This window comes from Chionomys nivalis, chromosome 22 (genome assembly GCF_950005125.1).
Source record: "Chionomys nivalis chromosome 22, mChiNiv1.1, whole genome shotgun sequence".
NCBI lineage: Eukaryota > Metazoa > Chordata > Mammalia > Rodentia > Cricetidae > Chionomys > Chionomys nivalis.
Window position 1 is genome coordinate 9,518,731 of NC_080107.1, and position 18,643 is coordinate 9,537,373.

Consider the following 18,643-nt stretch of genomic DNA (forward strand, 5'->3'; position numbering starts at 1 on the left):
CGGGGAGGCAGAGACAGGCAGATCTCTGTGAGTTCAAGGCCAACCTGGTGTAGAGAGTTCCAGGACAAGTTCCAAAGGGGAAAAAAGGAGAGAGAGAATTGGCAGTGATGCCATGGAACTTCCTTCAAAACCAACAGCAAGACACAGTCTCACTGCCCGTTCCTACCACATCTAACCCGGCTGGGACCACACCCAAGTGCGACTCTGCTAGGTACGACCTCTCTGTCTTTGATTAACTTTGGGAGGAACAGTAGCTTCTGCCTTAGTTATTTAGCCATGGTGGCCTTTTGCTAACAGCTTTGGTTTATTCAAGAGTCCACATTGCCTGGGATGTGAAGATATTTCACTTAGTCTGTTAAACCATCTAGTCCGGACTCAGCTGCTTTCTCAGAATCTGGACTGTGCTGATTCCACCACAGGCTGTCTGGGACCCTGCTTTGAACTAAACTGAACTTATCACTCCCTGAACGTCACCAACACAGCCACTGCCCAGAAAAGCCAAAGCAGCAGTCCCAGCGGATCTTAACTAACATGCGAATTGAAATTTTGTGATTTGGTTCAGATCCCTTGGCCACTGGTCAGGTCAATCCCCTGGACTTCTGTCCCATAAAGCTTCGGTTTCCTGTCACATCTTTTGTATCAGTTGGGGTTTCTATTGCAGTGATAAAACACCAGGGTCAAAGGCACTGTGGGGAGGAGGGGGCTTATCTCACCTTACAGCTTGGAAGTCCTTTACTGAGCAAAGCCAGGGCAGGAACTCAGGAGAGGAACCTGCTGGCAGGAATGAGAGCAGAAGCCATGAGGAGTGGGGAGGTCAGAGGACAGCTCTGTGGAATCACTTCTCTGCAGCCATCTTCTCATGGATTCTGGTTGCCAGGTTTGCAGCAAGTGGCTCTCCGTGGAGCCCATCCTACTGATCCTATTGTCTCAGCCTCATAAATCTACTGAAGGCCCAGGGCAACCACTGCCAAGTTGTAAGCTGTCTACGACATGTCAAAGGCCTTTATAGCACTCTCGTAGCAAATCACTTTGCTCGTAAGAGAAAAGATATTCCCTGTGGTTTCTCCACAGAAGAAAGACTTGGGGTAAAAACTGGGATCTCAGGGCAGTCGGTGAGTGGGGACCAGAGCAAGACCAGAAACAGATGCTCAGGAGTGAGAGCTGAATCGTCTTCGACGTGCCTCCCAGAAACCCAGCCCAGGCTCTCCGCACCACCTTCACCTGTCCTGTTGGCATTCCCCCAAAACTAGACCCCTCTTTCTTGCCTGCTTCCTTCTCACAGTTGGCTTAATTAGTATCTTATTAGTATCTTTCTTCAAACTGTGGTTCCTAATACCCTGGCTTTGTTCTTGCCCTCTAGTCTATATACAACCATTTTATACATCCTTCCATACCAATCTCTAGTCTATGCACAGCCTTCTTATGTACCCTTCCATACCAGTCTCTAGTCTATGCACAGCCTTCTTATGTACCCTTCCATACCAATCTCTACTATTACCCACCACATATTCTATTTCCCAAATCAGATTCTCATGAACGACCAGATCACGGGTCTTGAGTCACGCCACCCCATCAGTTGCTCTCTGATCTATGTTTTGACTCCAGGGAGTCATGTGAAAGGCAGATTTATATGGCACCAAAAAATAGTTGCTTTCCAATGTGTCTTTGGTCAGAACAGTGTACAGCCACATCCAGTACAGTCTCATTCTACGAGCTTTCTCACTTTATGCTCTGGAATAAGAGCCCCTTCCTAGGCATAGTCACAGAAACTACATCTGAGCCGGAAGCATCTTTGGTATCGGTTTAATCCCAGCAGAACTTCAGCCATTGGTGAGGTTGAGCACCAAATGACTGACCAGGAGATGTCAGCGGCAGCCATATCTCCAAGAAGCCTCCTTTGCTCTGGGCACCAACAGTAGACAGCCTTACTGGAGAGCCAGTAAGGTGAGAATTCAATGCAGACAAAATTTAAAGCACCTAGCTCGGAGGCCGGAGCTGTAGCTCGGTTGGTATAGTGCTTTCCCAGTCTAGCTCAGCCTCTCTCTCTCTGTCCTCTTCATGAGGCTCTCAGATCCATCCCTGGCACCATACACACTGTGGGGGGTGGTGCATGCCTGTAATCCCAGCACTAGCTCATCCTAGGTTACATAGCTAGTTTGAGGCCAACCAGGACTACATAAAACTTTGTCTCAAAAAAATATGGTTAATAACATTATATAACATACATATAATTATATGATATTATATAATAACCACATATATATTTCTTACACTTGCTGGCAAATTAGTATGTTCTTAATTTTGGAATGGCATAAATTTCTTAAATATTACCACAAATAAATCTTTTTATCGGAAAATTATTTTTAGTCTTTGGTCTTAAATCCTAACATTATATATAGCACATTTGGCCTGTAACAAATGCACTAATTATTACAGTTTTAAGCATCACATAATGGTTTATGTGTGGGTAGCAAACTATGATACTCCCTGAACTTGCAGAGAAAGGAAGCCATTCTTAAAGACATCAGATCTGGCTATCTGAGGCTTCTAGAACATACTGAGCTTGTCATCTGGCTGCATTCCAGTTCTGCAGGGCTGGATGCTTCTAGGCAAGAGAACAGGCAGAAAAGCTGCATTGTGGGTGCCCCCAAGTGGGTGCTCTCTGAGGTGCACACTGCAGAATCTGGCCAGTTCCACTAGCATGAGTTCATGTGTGTAAGATGTTTTCAGGTACAGGGAAAAAGCTGAACATGTACGTGTTTTTTAGCATACATCTCTCACTGTCATATAACAACTACTGAACTAATATTTAATATAATAGTCCAGGTCATCACAGATCATTTATTTTCCAGCAAGTATCTTAAAGTAAGGTTTTCAAGTTATGTCTTATACAACCATGGAATAGAAAAATGATAGACCTTAGTAACAGATAAAACCTGACTTTGAAACTAACTTATTATGTAAGTTACTTTGGGCACCTACTTAACCTCCATAATCCACAGTTGCCTCATTTTTAAAATGATGTTAGGACTGCCTAAAAATAAATTTATCTCATAAGATTATATGTGACATAAGACAATACATATAATAGGAAGAGTCCAGCATATTATAAGCACTTAAGAAATATCATTAGTATTTTTATTAATCCTAATATTATTAACAATATTGTTATATTTAACATACGCTGTAATAAAATATGTGAAATAATATATACTTATATACTGGCACTATAGAAACTCCTAAATACCTTTTCAATAAGCTCCTTTCTTATTTTCATCATCCAAAGGCAATTTCTATTGTTTACAACTAAAAAATGAACAATTAATATTATTATAGTAGTGAAAAAGGATAAAGTAGACTTACATTCTTCAAAATGGTGAATAGCATGAGAGATACTAAAAAGATGAAAAAAATCCAGGCTGTAGTGGTGCATCCTTTAATCCCAGCACTCAGGAGACAGAGGCAGAAGGATCTGTGGGTTCAAGGCCAGCCTGGTCTACAAGAGCTAGTTCCAGGACAGGCTCCAAAGCTACAGAGAAACCCTCTCTCAAAAAAAAATAGGCGGATAATTCCATAAAGGGTTTGGTTGAGGCAACTGAAATATGAATTGTACAGTGGATAAAAGTTTTATATCAATGTAATATTTTTTGAATTTGATACAATAGTCTGATTATATGAGAGAATCTTATGGTTCTTAGGAAACATATGTGTAAATATCAATGACACAATCTTTATTTTCATACAAATTCAAAAAATAATAAAATGAGAGAATCTTCTTATAGTTACCAAAAAAAGTCTGTACATGTAGACAGTAGTGTGGTAGTGCCAGTAACCATCAAGAGGCAGAAACAGAATACTCACCACAAGTTTGAGGCCAGACTGACCTACACAGTGTGTGCATTCTCACAGTGAGGGATCAGGACTACACTTACCTGTGGGTATTAAAACAAATATTTAGTATGTGGTTACGATTATGCTGGTTTAGTAAGTGATGGCTGCAGGCTCTCCTCCAAGATCCATAACTTCACTAGCCCTGGCTAGTTGGCTAGCTTCCAGGCATGATTTCCCTTTTGTTGGGCTGTGGAATAATCCTTCTGTACACTGTGTGAAGATGTGCTGCTCTCATTGTTAATAATAATAATAATAATAATACTGATTGTCCAATGGCTAGGCAGGATTTTCAGGTCAGAGAGAATGCTGAGAAGAAGAAAGGTAGAGTCACCAGGAGACACCAGGAGATGCAAGGTGAGCAGGATGATAGTACGTACATGAGGTAAATGAGGCTTGGGACAGTGCATGGATTAATAGAGATGGGCTAATTTAATTTGTAAGAGTTAGCTAGTAATAAGTCTAAGCTATTGGCCAAGAATTGATAAGTAAATCTCCATGTGGTTACTTGGTGAGTGATGATGGGACAGAAAAGTACATCTACAAATGGCACATACATCCTTATAAGACCTGAGAAAGCTTTAAAAGGTTCTAAACACATAAAAACAGAGCCAAACATGGCTTCCTAGACTTGTGTCTCTCATACCAGCCACAGTACAGAGAAGTGTCTCCTAACAGGTGCCTGCAAATTGGAGCCAGCTGCTAACCACCATGTACTACCACCATACACTAAGCTGAGCTGGGCTAGCAGCTGATGCAGCAGTTAAAGATTTGTCTCATGAAGATCAGAGAACAATACAGATGCTCAGTAAAGACAGATCCAAATTGGAAAAAAAAAACTTTACATGGTTACAGTGTATTTAAATATATACATAGACTTGGGAAGAGAAAAAGAGGGTATATTAAAAATAGTTTAAAAGTTAAGTAATGTCCTTAAAAGAATAAAGTTCTAATTAGGGAAGCAGAGAGATAGATACAGAAGAGAGGAGGGTGAAATAACAATAAAAATGTCTGAAAAGTCATAAGGAATCACACTATGAACTATCTACCAAAAAACACTATAACACAGGTAAACCTAGCGTGTATATATGAACAGATAGATGGATGGATAGATGGATGGATGGACGGACGGACGGACGGACAGACGGACGGACAGACAGACAATTTAAATTATTTTTTCCATTTTAGGCTGACAATGATCCCACTAAGAGCCAAAGGCAATGAACAAGAACCCCAGCTTCAGGCATGAGTTACATATAATTTTTAAAAGATTATACTACTTTTTTTTAAGAGGTTGGTCAGAAATCAAAGCATGTGCCAAGGAGGCCAAGAGTCAGTATTTTGGCAGGCTAAAAATCCAAATTAAATAAAAACTCTGAGGCAAGAGATCTCTAGAAGGAATTAGAAAACCTCAGGGGTAAGGCTGTCTATCTAGATAACCTGGCAACAGCAAAGAGGAAAGGCGTTTGGTCTGATCCTAACGTCTATCCTGTTGTCACCACCACCACACACCCTAGTTCTGTTGGTTTGGGTTTTTGCTCTCCCTCTGCATTTTGGCAGCTTGTATTTGGATCATATCCACATGAGGTAACTAAAGACACTGAGTTGGCTGTGAATTTAACTGAAGCAAAGCAGACACAGTTACAAAGTATCTCTCAAAACTTTAATGGTCCTGAATAAGCCTGGTCTCACTGTCCCCTTGGAAATCACGTCATCACTTGCCTGCTACTGTGGCTCATATATATCTATGGCCTTGTACAAATTTAAGACCCATAACAAATGGCTTATCTCTCAAGACAATGGGTAACTCAGCAGCCTGAACTCTAAATCAACGTTCCACCCATATCCCTTGATTTGTGCTTTCATATTAATAAACCATACAATGAATCAGGCAAGAACTTCATAACTTTTTTAGTTTCAAAATGCTGCTATAACAAATTGTCACACTTGGTGACTTCCAACAGCACACTTTTGCTAGCTCTGTTTTGGAGTTCAAAGGTTTGACAGGGATCTCAGCACACTAAACTCCATGTGTTGGGAGAACTATGCTTCTTCTAAAGGCTGTACAGGAAAACCTATCCTGAGCCCTTTCTAGATCCTGGAAATTACCCACAATTCTTGGCTCATGGCCATCCTTGCTTTCAGAGCTTGTGACAACTAGTGGAGTCTTCCTCACGTTGTGTCCCCTCTACCTCTGCTTCTGCCACCACATCCCCTGTCTCCCCTCTGTTTCACTTAGAAAGAGTCTTGGGATTATACTGTGCTCATCCAGATACAAGACCATTTCCTCATCTCAATATCTGTAATTTAACCTCCTCTGTGAGGACCCTTTGATCACGTGAGATAACACATTCACAGGTTCCAAGGAGTAGGACGTAAACACATTAAGAAGGAGATAGAACTGAAGCAACATTCTACCTACCGAAAGGACCCTCCATGCCAGACATGATGGCTCTTTCTGTAATCCCAGTGTAGGGGAGGTGGAGGCAAGGGAATAGAGTCCAAAGTCAACCTTGACTATACACTGAGTCCTTGGCCAGCTTCAACAAAATGAGAGCATATCTTTTTTTAAAAGTGGGGGGGGGACATTCCAAATAGACAATAAATCCCTTTATCTACCTAGGGTTAGACTCTTATGCTTTGATAAGGCCAGAGAGGCACCTTGGCAGCCAGTCTCATGGTGGGTGAGGTCCAAATGCAGTGGGTGACAGAATACTCCATGCAGAGAGAACCTGAGTGTAGAGTTTTATTAAAAGGGAGAGAAGGGGGAGAGAGAGTGAGGTGGAGGGAAAGAGGCAGAGACCTACTTGCCTCATCAGGGAGAGGGAGAGAGACAGACACTAGAATGGGCGGAGGTTGTCCCTTAAAGGGACCTTTGCATCTGCTTACAGTCAGGGAACTGCCTGCCATACGCAGATGGGTGACTATGCCAGGTTCTCAAGGGGTGCCTGGATCCTAGCACCTTATGCTGCTGCCGTTGGCTGGTGTAGGAAGGCCTTCTGTATTTGTGTTGCTTTCATTGGTTAAATAAAGATACTGCCTTGGCCTTTTGATAGAGCAAAACTTAGATAGGCGGGGAAAAGAGAACTGAGTGCTGGGAGAAGGAAGGCAGGCAGAGAGCAGCCATGAAGCTGCAAGGTCAGACATGCTGAATCTTTCCCAGTAAGCCATGACCTTGTGGTGACATACAGATTATTAGAAATGGGTTGAATCAAGATGTGAGAGTTAGCCAATAAGAGGCTGGAGCTTATGGGCCAAGCGGTAATTTAATTAACGCAATTTCTGTGTGATTATTTCGGGGTTAAGCTAGTAGGGCAGTGGGGCATGGCCCACCACTCCTCTTACTACAGGTGGTAATGGTGGGGGAAGACGAAAACACAGTGTGCCTCCGGGAGAATAAAATGAGAAAAGAGGTAAGTGATTCGATTGGTCACTTAATTTAGGGGTTAGAGAGGTGGCTCACCATTTAAGAGCTGCTCTTGTAGAGAACTTGAGTTCTGCTCCCAGCACCACAGAGCAGCTTACAACAATCTATAACTCCAGCTCCAGGGGATCTGGCACCCTCTTCCCATCTCCTTAAGCACAAAGCACACAAGCAGGGAAAAACAGTCATACACATCAAATAAAAATGAATAATTTTTTTGAAAAAACATATAAATTAAATTAAAGTGAGTCTAAAACAAGTTCTCAACCTGTGGGTCAAAACCCCTTTGGGATTAGAATAAATCTTTCACGGGAGTCACCTCAACCATCCTGCATATTTATTGTTCACAAGGGCTCATCTGACTATTTTTCTACTTCAAGCTTTTTCTAACATTTAAAATGTGCATCTTACAGTATAGTGCTTGCCTAGGCTTGATCTCCAGTACTGGGAAACATTAAAAATCTTGATCTTGCCTATTCCAAATCAAGGAGGCAATTTAGGCAAAGCTCTAACTTAGCATATAAATGAATCTTGATGATTCCACCTACAGATCTTATTTTATAAAATGTATTTCTTTAAAGCTTTGCTTCTGAAAAATACACTTTAAAATTGTATATGCATCACCTCTTTAGACCAGGTTACCCGACTTGGAGATGGGCCATAGGAAACAAAGCTAATTATCAAAGTGCTTAGATTAGAAAGTCTTTAAGGGTTAGATGGGCAGTATAAAGTGTGATATTATCCATATAATGGATAACTTTTTTAAAATTAGTAACAGGAAAAGGTACCAAGAAAAGTTAGTACTATATAACCGTGTTTTTCCTTCATGAGGCCATAATAATCCAGAAGTATATTCAAAATGAGCATTAATCAGCATAAAGTATTTGCACAATATGGAAGCCACATAAATTTTAATCAATAGAGTAGCTTCATAATCACATAACCTTAGGGTTAGTAATGTAACCCACAAATACCTCCCTGGGACTAGCGCTGAGAAAAAAAATGGTAGAAAGAACTCTTTTGGGTCTTGCTTGGTAGCTAAGACTGTTTGTAATACCCATATCAGGCTGCTCCAATGGATCCCATCTTTGGAGTCTATTCGGGCTCTCTCTCTCTCTCTCTCTCTCTCTCTCTCTCTCTCTCTCTCTCACACACACACACACACACACACACACACACACGCAAAATTTTAAAAAATATTTTTTAAACTAAAAAAAGAATGCTTATAGATGTTTTGACTGTTATAAAATTTTTCATCTCATGGGGCTGGAGAGATGGCTCAGTATTAAGAGCACTGAGCCCTGATTACTCTTCCAGAGAAACTGGGTTCCATTCCCAGTACCACACAACAGCTAACAACTGTCTATAATTCCAAAATCTGACACCCTCACACAGACATACATGCAGGCAAAACAACAATGCACATAAAATAAAAATAAATAAATTATTAATTTTTTTCATCTCTTAAGCATATGTTAAATATTCAAGTCTTCTAAAAAAATAGATGGTTTTGATTTTTTGAGGGAGATAGGGACTTATATTAAGAATTGGTTTTCAAGACAAAACAAAACCCACTGAAATTCGTGTAAAACCTACCTGTATATAAAATAATTCTAGCTAATACGGAGGTAAGACGCCATATATATGAGAACATAATATTTTCAAACAAGGAGAGCCTAGCCTTACATATATTAAGAGTTTGAATGTAACTTGAAGAATATTGAATGCAATTACTGCCTAAAGTATACACAAGTTCATCACCAAGACCTGAAATTTAGTATTCATTTAGTCATTTAGCCTTTTTTCATCAATGCAAGCACAATAGGGAAAGTATTGTTATCGATCACTATAAATTATTAAAATATCCCTAATGTACTGATTTTTACATTTTTAAATAATCCATTTTTACTATAACATATCAAATAATAGATAGATGGAAATAAAAGATTAACAATTTCTGTATTTCTTCTCAACTTTATTGCTCAATAGTTTACTGACTGCCCAAATTAATTAACTGATTAATAAGCCAAGCATTTTCTAAACTGTGGATACAGCAATAAGCATGACAAAATCTCTATCCTCGGGGACAAATATTCTGTGAGAACCAAAAGAGCAAGCAATAAATAAAAGATGAAGGAAGAGGAGCTGGAGAAATGACTCAGGTTTAGAATGCTCCCTGCTCTTCTAGAAGACCAGACTTTAGTTCCCAACACATGTCAAATGGCTCATAACCACCTACAGCTCCAGCTCCAGAGATCCAAACCCCTCCTATGGCTTCCCTGGACCCTCACACACATGGCAGAAATTCACCCAAGCATACAGACAGACATGTTAATAAAAAATAAAACATAGAAAGCTGGAGCGGTGACTCAGTAGTTAAGCAAGTGCACTTGTTCTTGAGAAAGACCCACGTTTGGCTCCCAGGACCTACATGGTCGCTCACTACCATCTGTGACTTCAACTCCACGGGATCTGGTAGCCTTTTCTGACCTCCTTTGCTACCTGGCATACACCACACACAAACACACGCACACAGGCAAAACATTTATACATATAAAAGAAAAATAAATATTTTAAAAATAAATAATAACCTTTTCAAAGATGAAAAAAGACAGGCAGTGGTGCGCAGGCCTTTCGTCCCAGCACTCGAAGGCAGAGGCAGGCAGATCCGGCCTTATAAAGGAAGAATATTCCTACACAGCCTCAACCTGGACAAACTATGAAGACATCTGCTATGTGAAAGAAATCAGTTATTAACCAAGTACTTGGTACACACTTGTGATCCCAGCCCTCTCAAGGCTGAGGCAGGAGGATACGAAGTTCCAAGTCAGTGTGAACTATATAACTAGATTAATCTCAAAAATACACAACATGAACTTAAGAAAAGGACGGGTATGCTGCGAGACGGCTCAGTGAGTCAAGCGGCTTGCTCGCCCCTGAGCCTGATGACTTGAATTCAATCCTGGGATCCGCAGGGTGGGAGAGTACTGCCTCCCTCCGGTATTCTCCGACCTTTACAAGCACACTGGCTTCTACATCCATACACATATGCCTCCCCTCACATAAGCACAAAGCCAGTAAATGAATGTAATAACAAAATTAGAAGAAACGGCAGCTAATTACAAAAAAAAAAATAGTGCATGACTTAAATGAAGGACCTAAAGTAGTCAAGGTCACAAAAAAGAAAGGTGATTGTCTTGGGCTGGGGAGAGCGCCAAGGAAAATACCATGATTAAAACATTATTCAGGCAGAGCAAATTGTATTTTTATATTTAGGAATGTGTGTGTGTGTATGTATAAAAGAGACCATGAATTTGAAAAAGACAGGGAATTGAGTATGTAGGAGGGTTCAGGGGAGGGAAACAGTAAAGGAAAACTATGTCATTATATTCTAAAAAAAATTTTTTTTTTTTCTTGATTTTTCGAGACAGAGTTTCTCTGTAGCTTGTGGTTCCTGTCCTGGAACTAGCTCTTGTAGACCAGGCTGGCCTCGAACTCACAGAGATCCGCCTGCCTCTGCCTCCAGAGTGCTGGGATTAAAGGCGTGCGCCACCACCGCCCGGCTCAAAAAACATTTTTAAAAATCTATAACGAGACCGGAAGTTCAACAACAGTCATTTATCTGAGACATTCACCTGGTTTGTTCAAAGTTACCAAAAATAGGTGCTTAATAAACTTCAAAGAACATTCAGACACTTTTTAGTCCAAAATTATGATAGTTATAATCTCAATTTTTGATTTTTGTTTGTTTGTTTCGAGACACGGTTTCTCATTAGCTATGGGTCCAGTCCTGGAATTTGCTCTCTAAACCAGATTAGCCTCGAACTCACAGAGATCCATCTGCCTCTGCCTCCCGAGTACTGGGATTAAAAAAGTACACCAGCACCACCCAGCACATTATAATCTCTTAATTCTTCTAACTATAAAGTTGGAAGAAAGCCAAACACAAATCGGGTGGTGGCGGCGCACGTCTTTAATCCCAGCACTCGGGAGGCAGAGGCAGGTGGATCTCTGCGAGTTTGAGGCCAGCCTGGTCTGCAAGAACTAGTTTTCAGGACAGGCTCCAAAGCTACAGAGAAGGCCTGTCTAGAGAGGGGGGGAAAAAAGCCAAGCACAGGGTCTCCTTTAATCCCAGCACTTGGAAGACAGAGGCAGGAGAATTCAGTGAAGGAGGCCAGGCTGGGCTACATAGTTGCAAAAGCAGTTGACCGCTCATTTGTTTATTCCAGTACTTGTAATAAGGACCTCTTTCTGAAGAAAGATTAGTTGTCTAAACACCTTTTTCTGGGTTCATTTAAAGAAATAATCCCTCTGGACCTGGTGGTGCAGACCTGTGATCCCAGCTACTTGGAAGGCTGAAACAGGAGGATCACAGGTTCAAGGCCTGCATGGGCAACTCACCCTGTCTGTAATAAAAGTACAAAGAGGGTAAGCTTGTAGATCTGTGTCTGGCGCGTCCAAGGTGCAAGGCTCGGTCCTCAATAGCGGAAAAAGATTAAAAAATATCTGCACCCTTAGTGACGCTAACAACGCCGGGGGTAGCCTTTTGCGAGCTCTTTTTAATTCCACTGCCCTCCGGCCTGCGGCCGTGTGACTGTCCTTGTCCTCCTCTGCTGGTTACTAATAAAGTTGTTACAAAGTGACCTTGAGCGTCTACCCCCGCCTTCTCCATCCGGGTGCTGCGGCGTGGATAAGAGCCGCACCGCGCTTGCGCGCCCAGCCCCACTGCTTCGACCTCTGCCGCCGCTGTCGCCGCCGCCGCCGCCGCCGCCTCGGGAGGTAAGCGGAGGGCGCGGGCCCGGGGCGGAGCGGGCCGCTGGGCCCCATCCACCGGGCTTGCACCTCCCGGGCACGCGGCCACGCCGACGGCCTGCGCGGGGGGCCCTGGGGGCCCGGGGTGGGAAGGGCAGGCCCCTGGGGGACACTTGACCTTAAGCCTCTTTTTTTTCCCTCCGCAGAGAGGGAGCGGGAGAGGAGCCCACGTCGCCTGTCACCCACATCCACGCCGCACCGCCTGGAGGAAAGATGTTCGCCTGCGCCAAGCTCGCCCGCACCCCCGCTCTGGTGCGTAGCCCAGGCCTCGGCCCAGCGTACCCGCTGAGGGACCGGCTCTCCTTCACCCTTGCCCCGGTGCCCTTCCCCACCCTCCCTTCTTTCCTCCTTCCCCCTTCCCTCCCCACCCTGCCCGGCAGACTGTCCCCACGCCCTGCGTCCCCCGAGGCCTGTCAAGCCCCACTCGGAGTAGGTCACAGCCTCCTTGCTCCTGGAGCGCGCCCCTCCCCCACCCCCTGGTCCCGGTGGAGTTGGGGTCGACGCGAAGGTCGGGGTGCTGGGAGTTGGGAGGGTGCCGCTGAGGCCTAGCTGCCTCTGCAGCGCTTCCTTCCCATGCGTGTCTGTAGGTCAAACTCTGCCGCTGCAGAGGGAGGGCCTTTGCTTCCCTGTGTGGGCGGAGAAAGGTGGGGGGGGAGCCCCGAAGCTTTCTTTTTAGAGACTTGAAGTCTGAACTTAATGGATTTGTCCTAGACAATCAGGTCCGGGCTCTGAAGGAATTTTCTGTGACCTTAGTTTCGTGGACACTCAAGGGCAGAGAAGCCAGAAGGCAAGACGTCCTTATAGTGCCATCGAACTACTTAAACTCTGTAGTAAATCTGTGATTAGTGGGCATTTGGGAATACTTTGGAAATACTGGGAGCTGTATTAACTGCTGGACTGTTGAAAACGACAGCATTCGTAGTGACAGTCCTAATAATGGACTTACTTGAATTACAGCATTGCACTTACTGAAACTTGCACCGCAGTGCTCAGTCACTTTGTAACTAATTGTTCTTAGGGTTTTTGGTCACAGATAGATTAGATCTCACGGTTTACAATTCCTTAGCCTTAAATGTTATTGGGTTCAAAAGGACCAAACAGCCAAGATCATTGTACAGAGAAGTAAATCTCTGCCTGTTTTCACTTCAGCTTTCTCCTTTGGAATTTATGGTTGCGAGAAGACCCACCTATATTCTTTTTTTTTTTTTTTTTTTTTTTTTTTTGGTTTTTTGAGACAGGGTTTCTCTGTGGTTTTGGAGTCTGTCCTGGAACTAGCTCTTGTAGACCAGGCTGGTCTCGAACTCACAGAGATCCGCCTGTCTCTGCCTCCCGAGTGCTGGGATTAAAGGCGTGCGCCACCACTGCCCGGCCCCACCTATATTCTTTATACTTGAAATTTTTCCTTTCCTTCCATTGATAGATCCGAGCTGGATCCAGAGTTGCATATAGACCAATTTCAGCAGCAGTGTTATCTCGACCCGAGGCTAGGACTGGAGAGGTAAGTAGTGATGATAAAGATGAGGAAATAAGTTTTCAGGGTTGTTATAGTGAAGGGTGAATGGCGCCAAGGTAGTTTCTTTCCACTTTAATCAACAGTGTGTAGAATGAGCCTCTGAGAGGAACTCTGCTGGCTAAAACATCCTCCCAAATTAGCAAATAAATGTTTGAGTCTGTATTTATATTTAAGCCGGTAGTTTTGAGTTATTTGTATTTAAGATTCTTTATCAAAAAGAGCCTGCTGTGTTGAAAAACATTCACATATTCTGTGTCATAATTTTAACAACTCTAGAAGGTATAGGTATAGATTGTTAATTATCTTATACAAGATAATTAGTCCAGGTTCTTTTCTTTTTCATTGTGCCATGCAGTTATTTGTTCGTACCAAGCTACACTATAAAGATGTCACCGTTTTGACAGTACAGTCGTTAAAATAGATGTGATTACTGAATTGACCTTTGCCTTATTTCCCGTTCCCAGGGCTCTACGGTATTTAATGGGGCCCAGAATGGTGCGTGTCAGCTGATCCGAAGGGAGTTTCAGACCAGTGTAATCAGCAGAGACATTGATACTGCTGCCAAATTCATTGGTGCAGGCGCTGCAACAGTAGGAGTTGCGGGTTCTGGTGCTGGTATTGGAACAGTCTTTGGCAGCCTTATCATTGGTTATGCCAGGTAATCACTTCTGTCCCAGAGGAAGTTAAACGGTGGGAAGCTGGAAACAGGAAAGCAGTGAAGTAATAGCAGCTCCTTTGCAGTGTCTGTTGTGTGTCTCCCGTGTATTTTGTGAACTGTGTGCATTAGTCACTGAAAGGGCACATGCTCTAATCCCAGCAGCCAGGAGAGAGACAAGGGAATCATAAGTTTGAGACCAACCTCAAGGATATCGGGACCCCTCAAAGTGGGTGTAAACTAAGCATATATATATGCATACAAAGAGAGCTTCCTAACTTTGTGCCACATGATTAGGAGTGGGTTTTTAAAAAAACAATTTGAGAGACAGAAACAAGGTAGTGTAGGGAGATAGCGCCTCCATAGAACTTTCTAGGTTGCAGAGATCCTCACACTAGTTGTCTGATCCTTGACCATTTGCTAAATGTGTAACGGTTGTCTGTGTTGTATTGTGTCTTTTAGAAACCCTTCACTGAAGCAGCAGCTGTTCTCATATGCTATCCTGGGATTTGCCTTGTCTGAAGCTATGGGACTCTTTTGTTTGATGGTTGCTTTCTTGATCTTGTTTGCCATGTAACAGAAATTACTGCCTGAAATGTTGGCATTCATAGTAATTACGGATGTAATTCTGTGTATCTTACTGTGACCCCAAAAGCTATAGTGCTGGCGTCATGGAAATGTACCGTTTCCAAAGTCATTTCATTAAAGATGAAAACTTTAATTTCTGCTGTGGTTTGTACTTATCTAATGTGGAGTCCTCATAGAGAAAATGACACATTGGGGTAGTTGGTTGTCCAGGTCAGAGGAAGGTGGCAGTGCACATGATTTCTACGGGAATTCTCTTAGGTAGTGCTCTGCAGATTGTGCTTTATGGGGGTTTTCTTTCTTTTTTTAAAAAAATATTTGGGGGCTGGAGAGATGGCTCAGAGGTTAAGAGCATTGCCTGCTCTTCCAAAGGTCCTGAGTTCAATTCCCGGGTTCAATTCCCGGCAACCACATGGTGGCTCACAACCATCTGTAAAGAGGTCTGGTGCCCTCTTCTGGCCTGCAGATATGCACACAGATTGTATACATAATAAATAAATATTAAAAAAAAATATTTGTTTACTTATTTATTTAGTATACAATATTCTGTCTGCGGGTATGCCTGCAGGCAGAAGAGGGCACCAGACCTCATTACAGATGGTTGTGAGCCACCATGTGGTTGCTGGGAATTGAACTCAGAACCTTTGGAAGAGCAGGCAGTGCTCCTAACCGCTGAGCCATCTCTCCAGCCTGGGGTTTTATTTCTTAATGTAAAGGAAAAGTATTTTAGTTCTTTGAGCTTCTTTGAAATATGATTAATACCACATCTAAATAATTTTGTGTTTTTAAAGGTTACCATGAAGTAGAACAAATAGAGAATCACCTACCACCCTACATAGCTGGATCTGAAAACAAATCATGTCAGCTTCTAGAACTTGGAAGCAGTTACTGGGAGGGAATGTGACTTTGTTTTTTTCTAGAAGCCCCACATTAAGTTGTTCTGTGTCCATAGTAAATAGCCCTCGATCTTAGAAAAGGGACACAGTCACACTGGCAGCTAGTTTCATATTTAAACACACCTCTTTTAAAAAGTAGTTGCCAGAAGTAAAATTAATTGGCTACAGTTTTTTAAGCCCCAAAGTTGCTTAAACACTCCTGCCACCATTTGTAGTGGAATTCTTAGGAATGATGGTTGAGTGAGGGTCTACCCCAGCAGTGCACGATGCTTCTTGCTGAGACTTTCCCTAGTGAAAGTAAGAAAGAGGTGCTACCATGGAAAGACTGTTCTTGACCTAGTAAGTAACTATTGTCAGATTGACATCCAAGTTTCTGCTTTGGGTAGAAGATAAAAGTTTTAGGATTTTTCTTTTTGGAAGATGGACAGAATTAGGACAAATGGGCTTTAGTACCCTCTGCCTATGTTGGTTTAAACTGAGAAAAGGAATTGCTGAAGCATTGTGGGAAGCTTTCTTCCCATCAACGTCACCTAAGTGCTTGTTTAAATTAATCTGTGGTCTTTTGGCCCTGGGTAGCTTTGTACATAGTGTTGGAGAATCGCTATTTAGACATAGCCTTGCTTACAAAAAACAAGAAATGTCCCAAAGAACAGGAGCAGGGTTGCTTTTAGTTCATTGTTCATCCAGTCTATCACATAAAAATCTTTGGAAAAGCAATTTTTCAATCACTGGAAGGAATGAAGACAGTGTTGTAGATAATACCCGGAATCCCTGATGGTTGAGAGGCCAACAGGAACTGATAGGCGGTAAACATTGAAGATGCTAAGAGCTGGGTGGTGGTGCTCCTTTCCTTTAATCCCAGCACTAAGGGAGACAGAGGCAGGCAAATCTCTTGAGTTTGAGGCCAGCCTGGTCTACAGAGCCATTTCGTTACAGGACAACTAGGGCTACACACGAAGGAATCCTGTCTTGAAACACCCCCACCCCAAAGAAAAATGCTTAAGTAAGCCACAAACAGAAGACTGAGTATATGATTCTGCTTTAATAAAATAGGTACGTTTGTAGAGACTAAGCTAATTAGAAGTTTCTGAGAACTCTAGAGACAAGGGAAGGTGGGTGACTGCCTAATGGTGGTGGAGTTTATTTTGGGTAAATGAAAATGTTCTGGCACCAAATGGTTGAACAAGGTTATAAATGTACTAAGCTATCAAATTGTATACCTTTTAAATGGTTGACATGACAAATTTATGTGTATTTTACATTTAAGTCCCTGTGCCATGTAACAAAATAGTAAAGTCATAACAAAATTTTTAAATCATAGGAAAATACTTAGAACTAATCTGTTCCAAGTTCATTTTAAATAAAATCAATTTTGGTAAAGACTTATCCATGGTTGATGATCAAAGTATGGAAACTGAGTCTCCAGAATCAGGTTCTCTAGAAAAGCTGCCTCCGCAGAGGGAATCCCAAGAATAAAAGAATCTCTGCAGTGAGTGCACAGGTTTCAGTTTACTGAGCAAAAGGAGGTAAGTCTTTATAAACTCGCTTAGAACTACAGGCTGTTTTATGTAGATGGGAGAAATATTTATTATGTACCATTTGCTGTTTTTCATACAAAGTCTCACTAGGTACATTAGGTAGCCCAATACTGCTGCAGCTTCCCAAGTGCTCCGGTTAAAGGTGTGTGCCACCACGGCACTGAACTTTCTGTGGCACTGAAGGTTGGATGTGACATGCTAGGCAAGTGTTCAGTCACAAAGCTGCACTTAATTTCAGAATGGAGGCTGATAGAGATGTTACTTTCATATCAGCCAAAGCACTAGAATGCCAGTTCAACTCAGAATGTTATTCCTTGGTGCACTGCAGGTTTGTAATCTTTTATTTGATAGTGCATTTCTTTAATAGGGGAGAAGGGCGATTTTCAGAACTAGGAACCAAACCTGGGCCTTGTGCAAGTCAGGCACTCTGCTGGGTGACACCATTACCTTGAAATACTAATTAACTCAATATTTGAGTATGAAATTAAACTAATAGGAAACTTGTTATCTAGCAGTAAACTGTAAACTTGTATTTGATTAAAATTAAAACAGGTGAATTTCACGTAAATAACATAAGCTAGGCGTGTGGAAGGGGTGGGCTTCATTTTCCACTGAAGAGATCACTTGAAAAACCTTGAATAGGCTGGGCGATGGTGGCACATGCCTTTAATCCCAGCACTCGGGAGGCAGAGGCAGGCGGATCTCTGTGATTTCGAGACCAGCCTGGTCTACAAGAGCTAGTTCCAGGACAGGCTCCAAAACCACAGAGAAACCCTGTCTCGAAAAACCAAAAAAAAAAAAAAAAAAAAAAAAAAACCTTGAATAGTATGAGCACAATCCAGAAGGAGAATATATTGCCTAGTGAATTAGCATAAAGGAAGATAAAACAGCCAAGCACTGATGAGAAGAAGAACGTTTCCTGGAAATACACTAGCTTACACACGAGAGCTGAAAGGCAGGCGGGACCAAATTATGTAAACAAGCAAACATGAGTTTTTATCATGTGATCCTAATCAGCCACTGAAAATTTGGAGTTGTGTTTTGGAATTGTTAAAAAGAGACCAGTGTGGAATGACCTGAGGTCAGTACCAGTGGTTCCTCGCAAATCTGCCAGTGATAAAAAGGATGTGTGACAAGACTTCTGCAGAGACGCGCGCACATCCACACCCCAGATTGGGAGCCACAAGGTATGGACACCACCAAACTCCACCTTGGTGAACCAACGTGTTTTACTGGGATTACTTACAGGAATACAGGTTACGTACAGGAGCAGAAATGGCTCAAAGACAGCTGCATCACCAAAGTCCACCCCAGCACCTGTGACAGCTCACC

The 18,643-nt window shown here is 42.5% G+C and overlaps 1 protein-coding gene across 1 annotated transcript; it reads left to right on the forward strand.

Annotated features, from left to right (window-relative positions):
* Window positions 1-11,977: 11,977 nt before the first annotated feature.
* Window positions 11,978-15,013, forward strand: Atp5mc3 (ATP synthase membrane subunit c locus 3). The gene is made up of 5 exons (XM_057755208.1): window positions 11,978-12,091; window positions 12,271-12,376; window positions 13,545-13,622; window positions 14,102-14,295; window positions 14,755-15,013. Exons 2-5 carry the CDS (start codon window positions 12,338-12,340, stop codon window positions 14,867-14,869), a joined length of 426 nt encoding a protein of 141 aa, XP_057611191.1. The 5' UTR covers window positions 11,978-12,091; window positions 12,271-12,337; the 3' UTR covers window positions 14,870-15,013.
* Window positions 15,014-18,643: the final 3,630 nt, after the last annotated feature.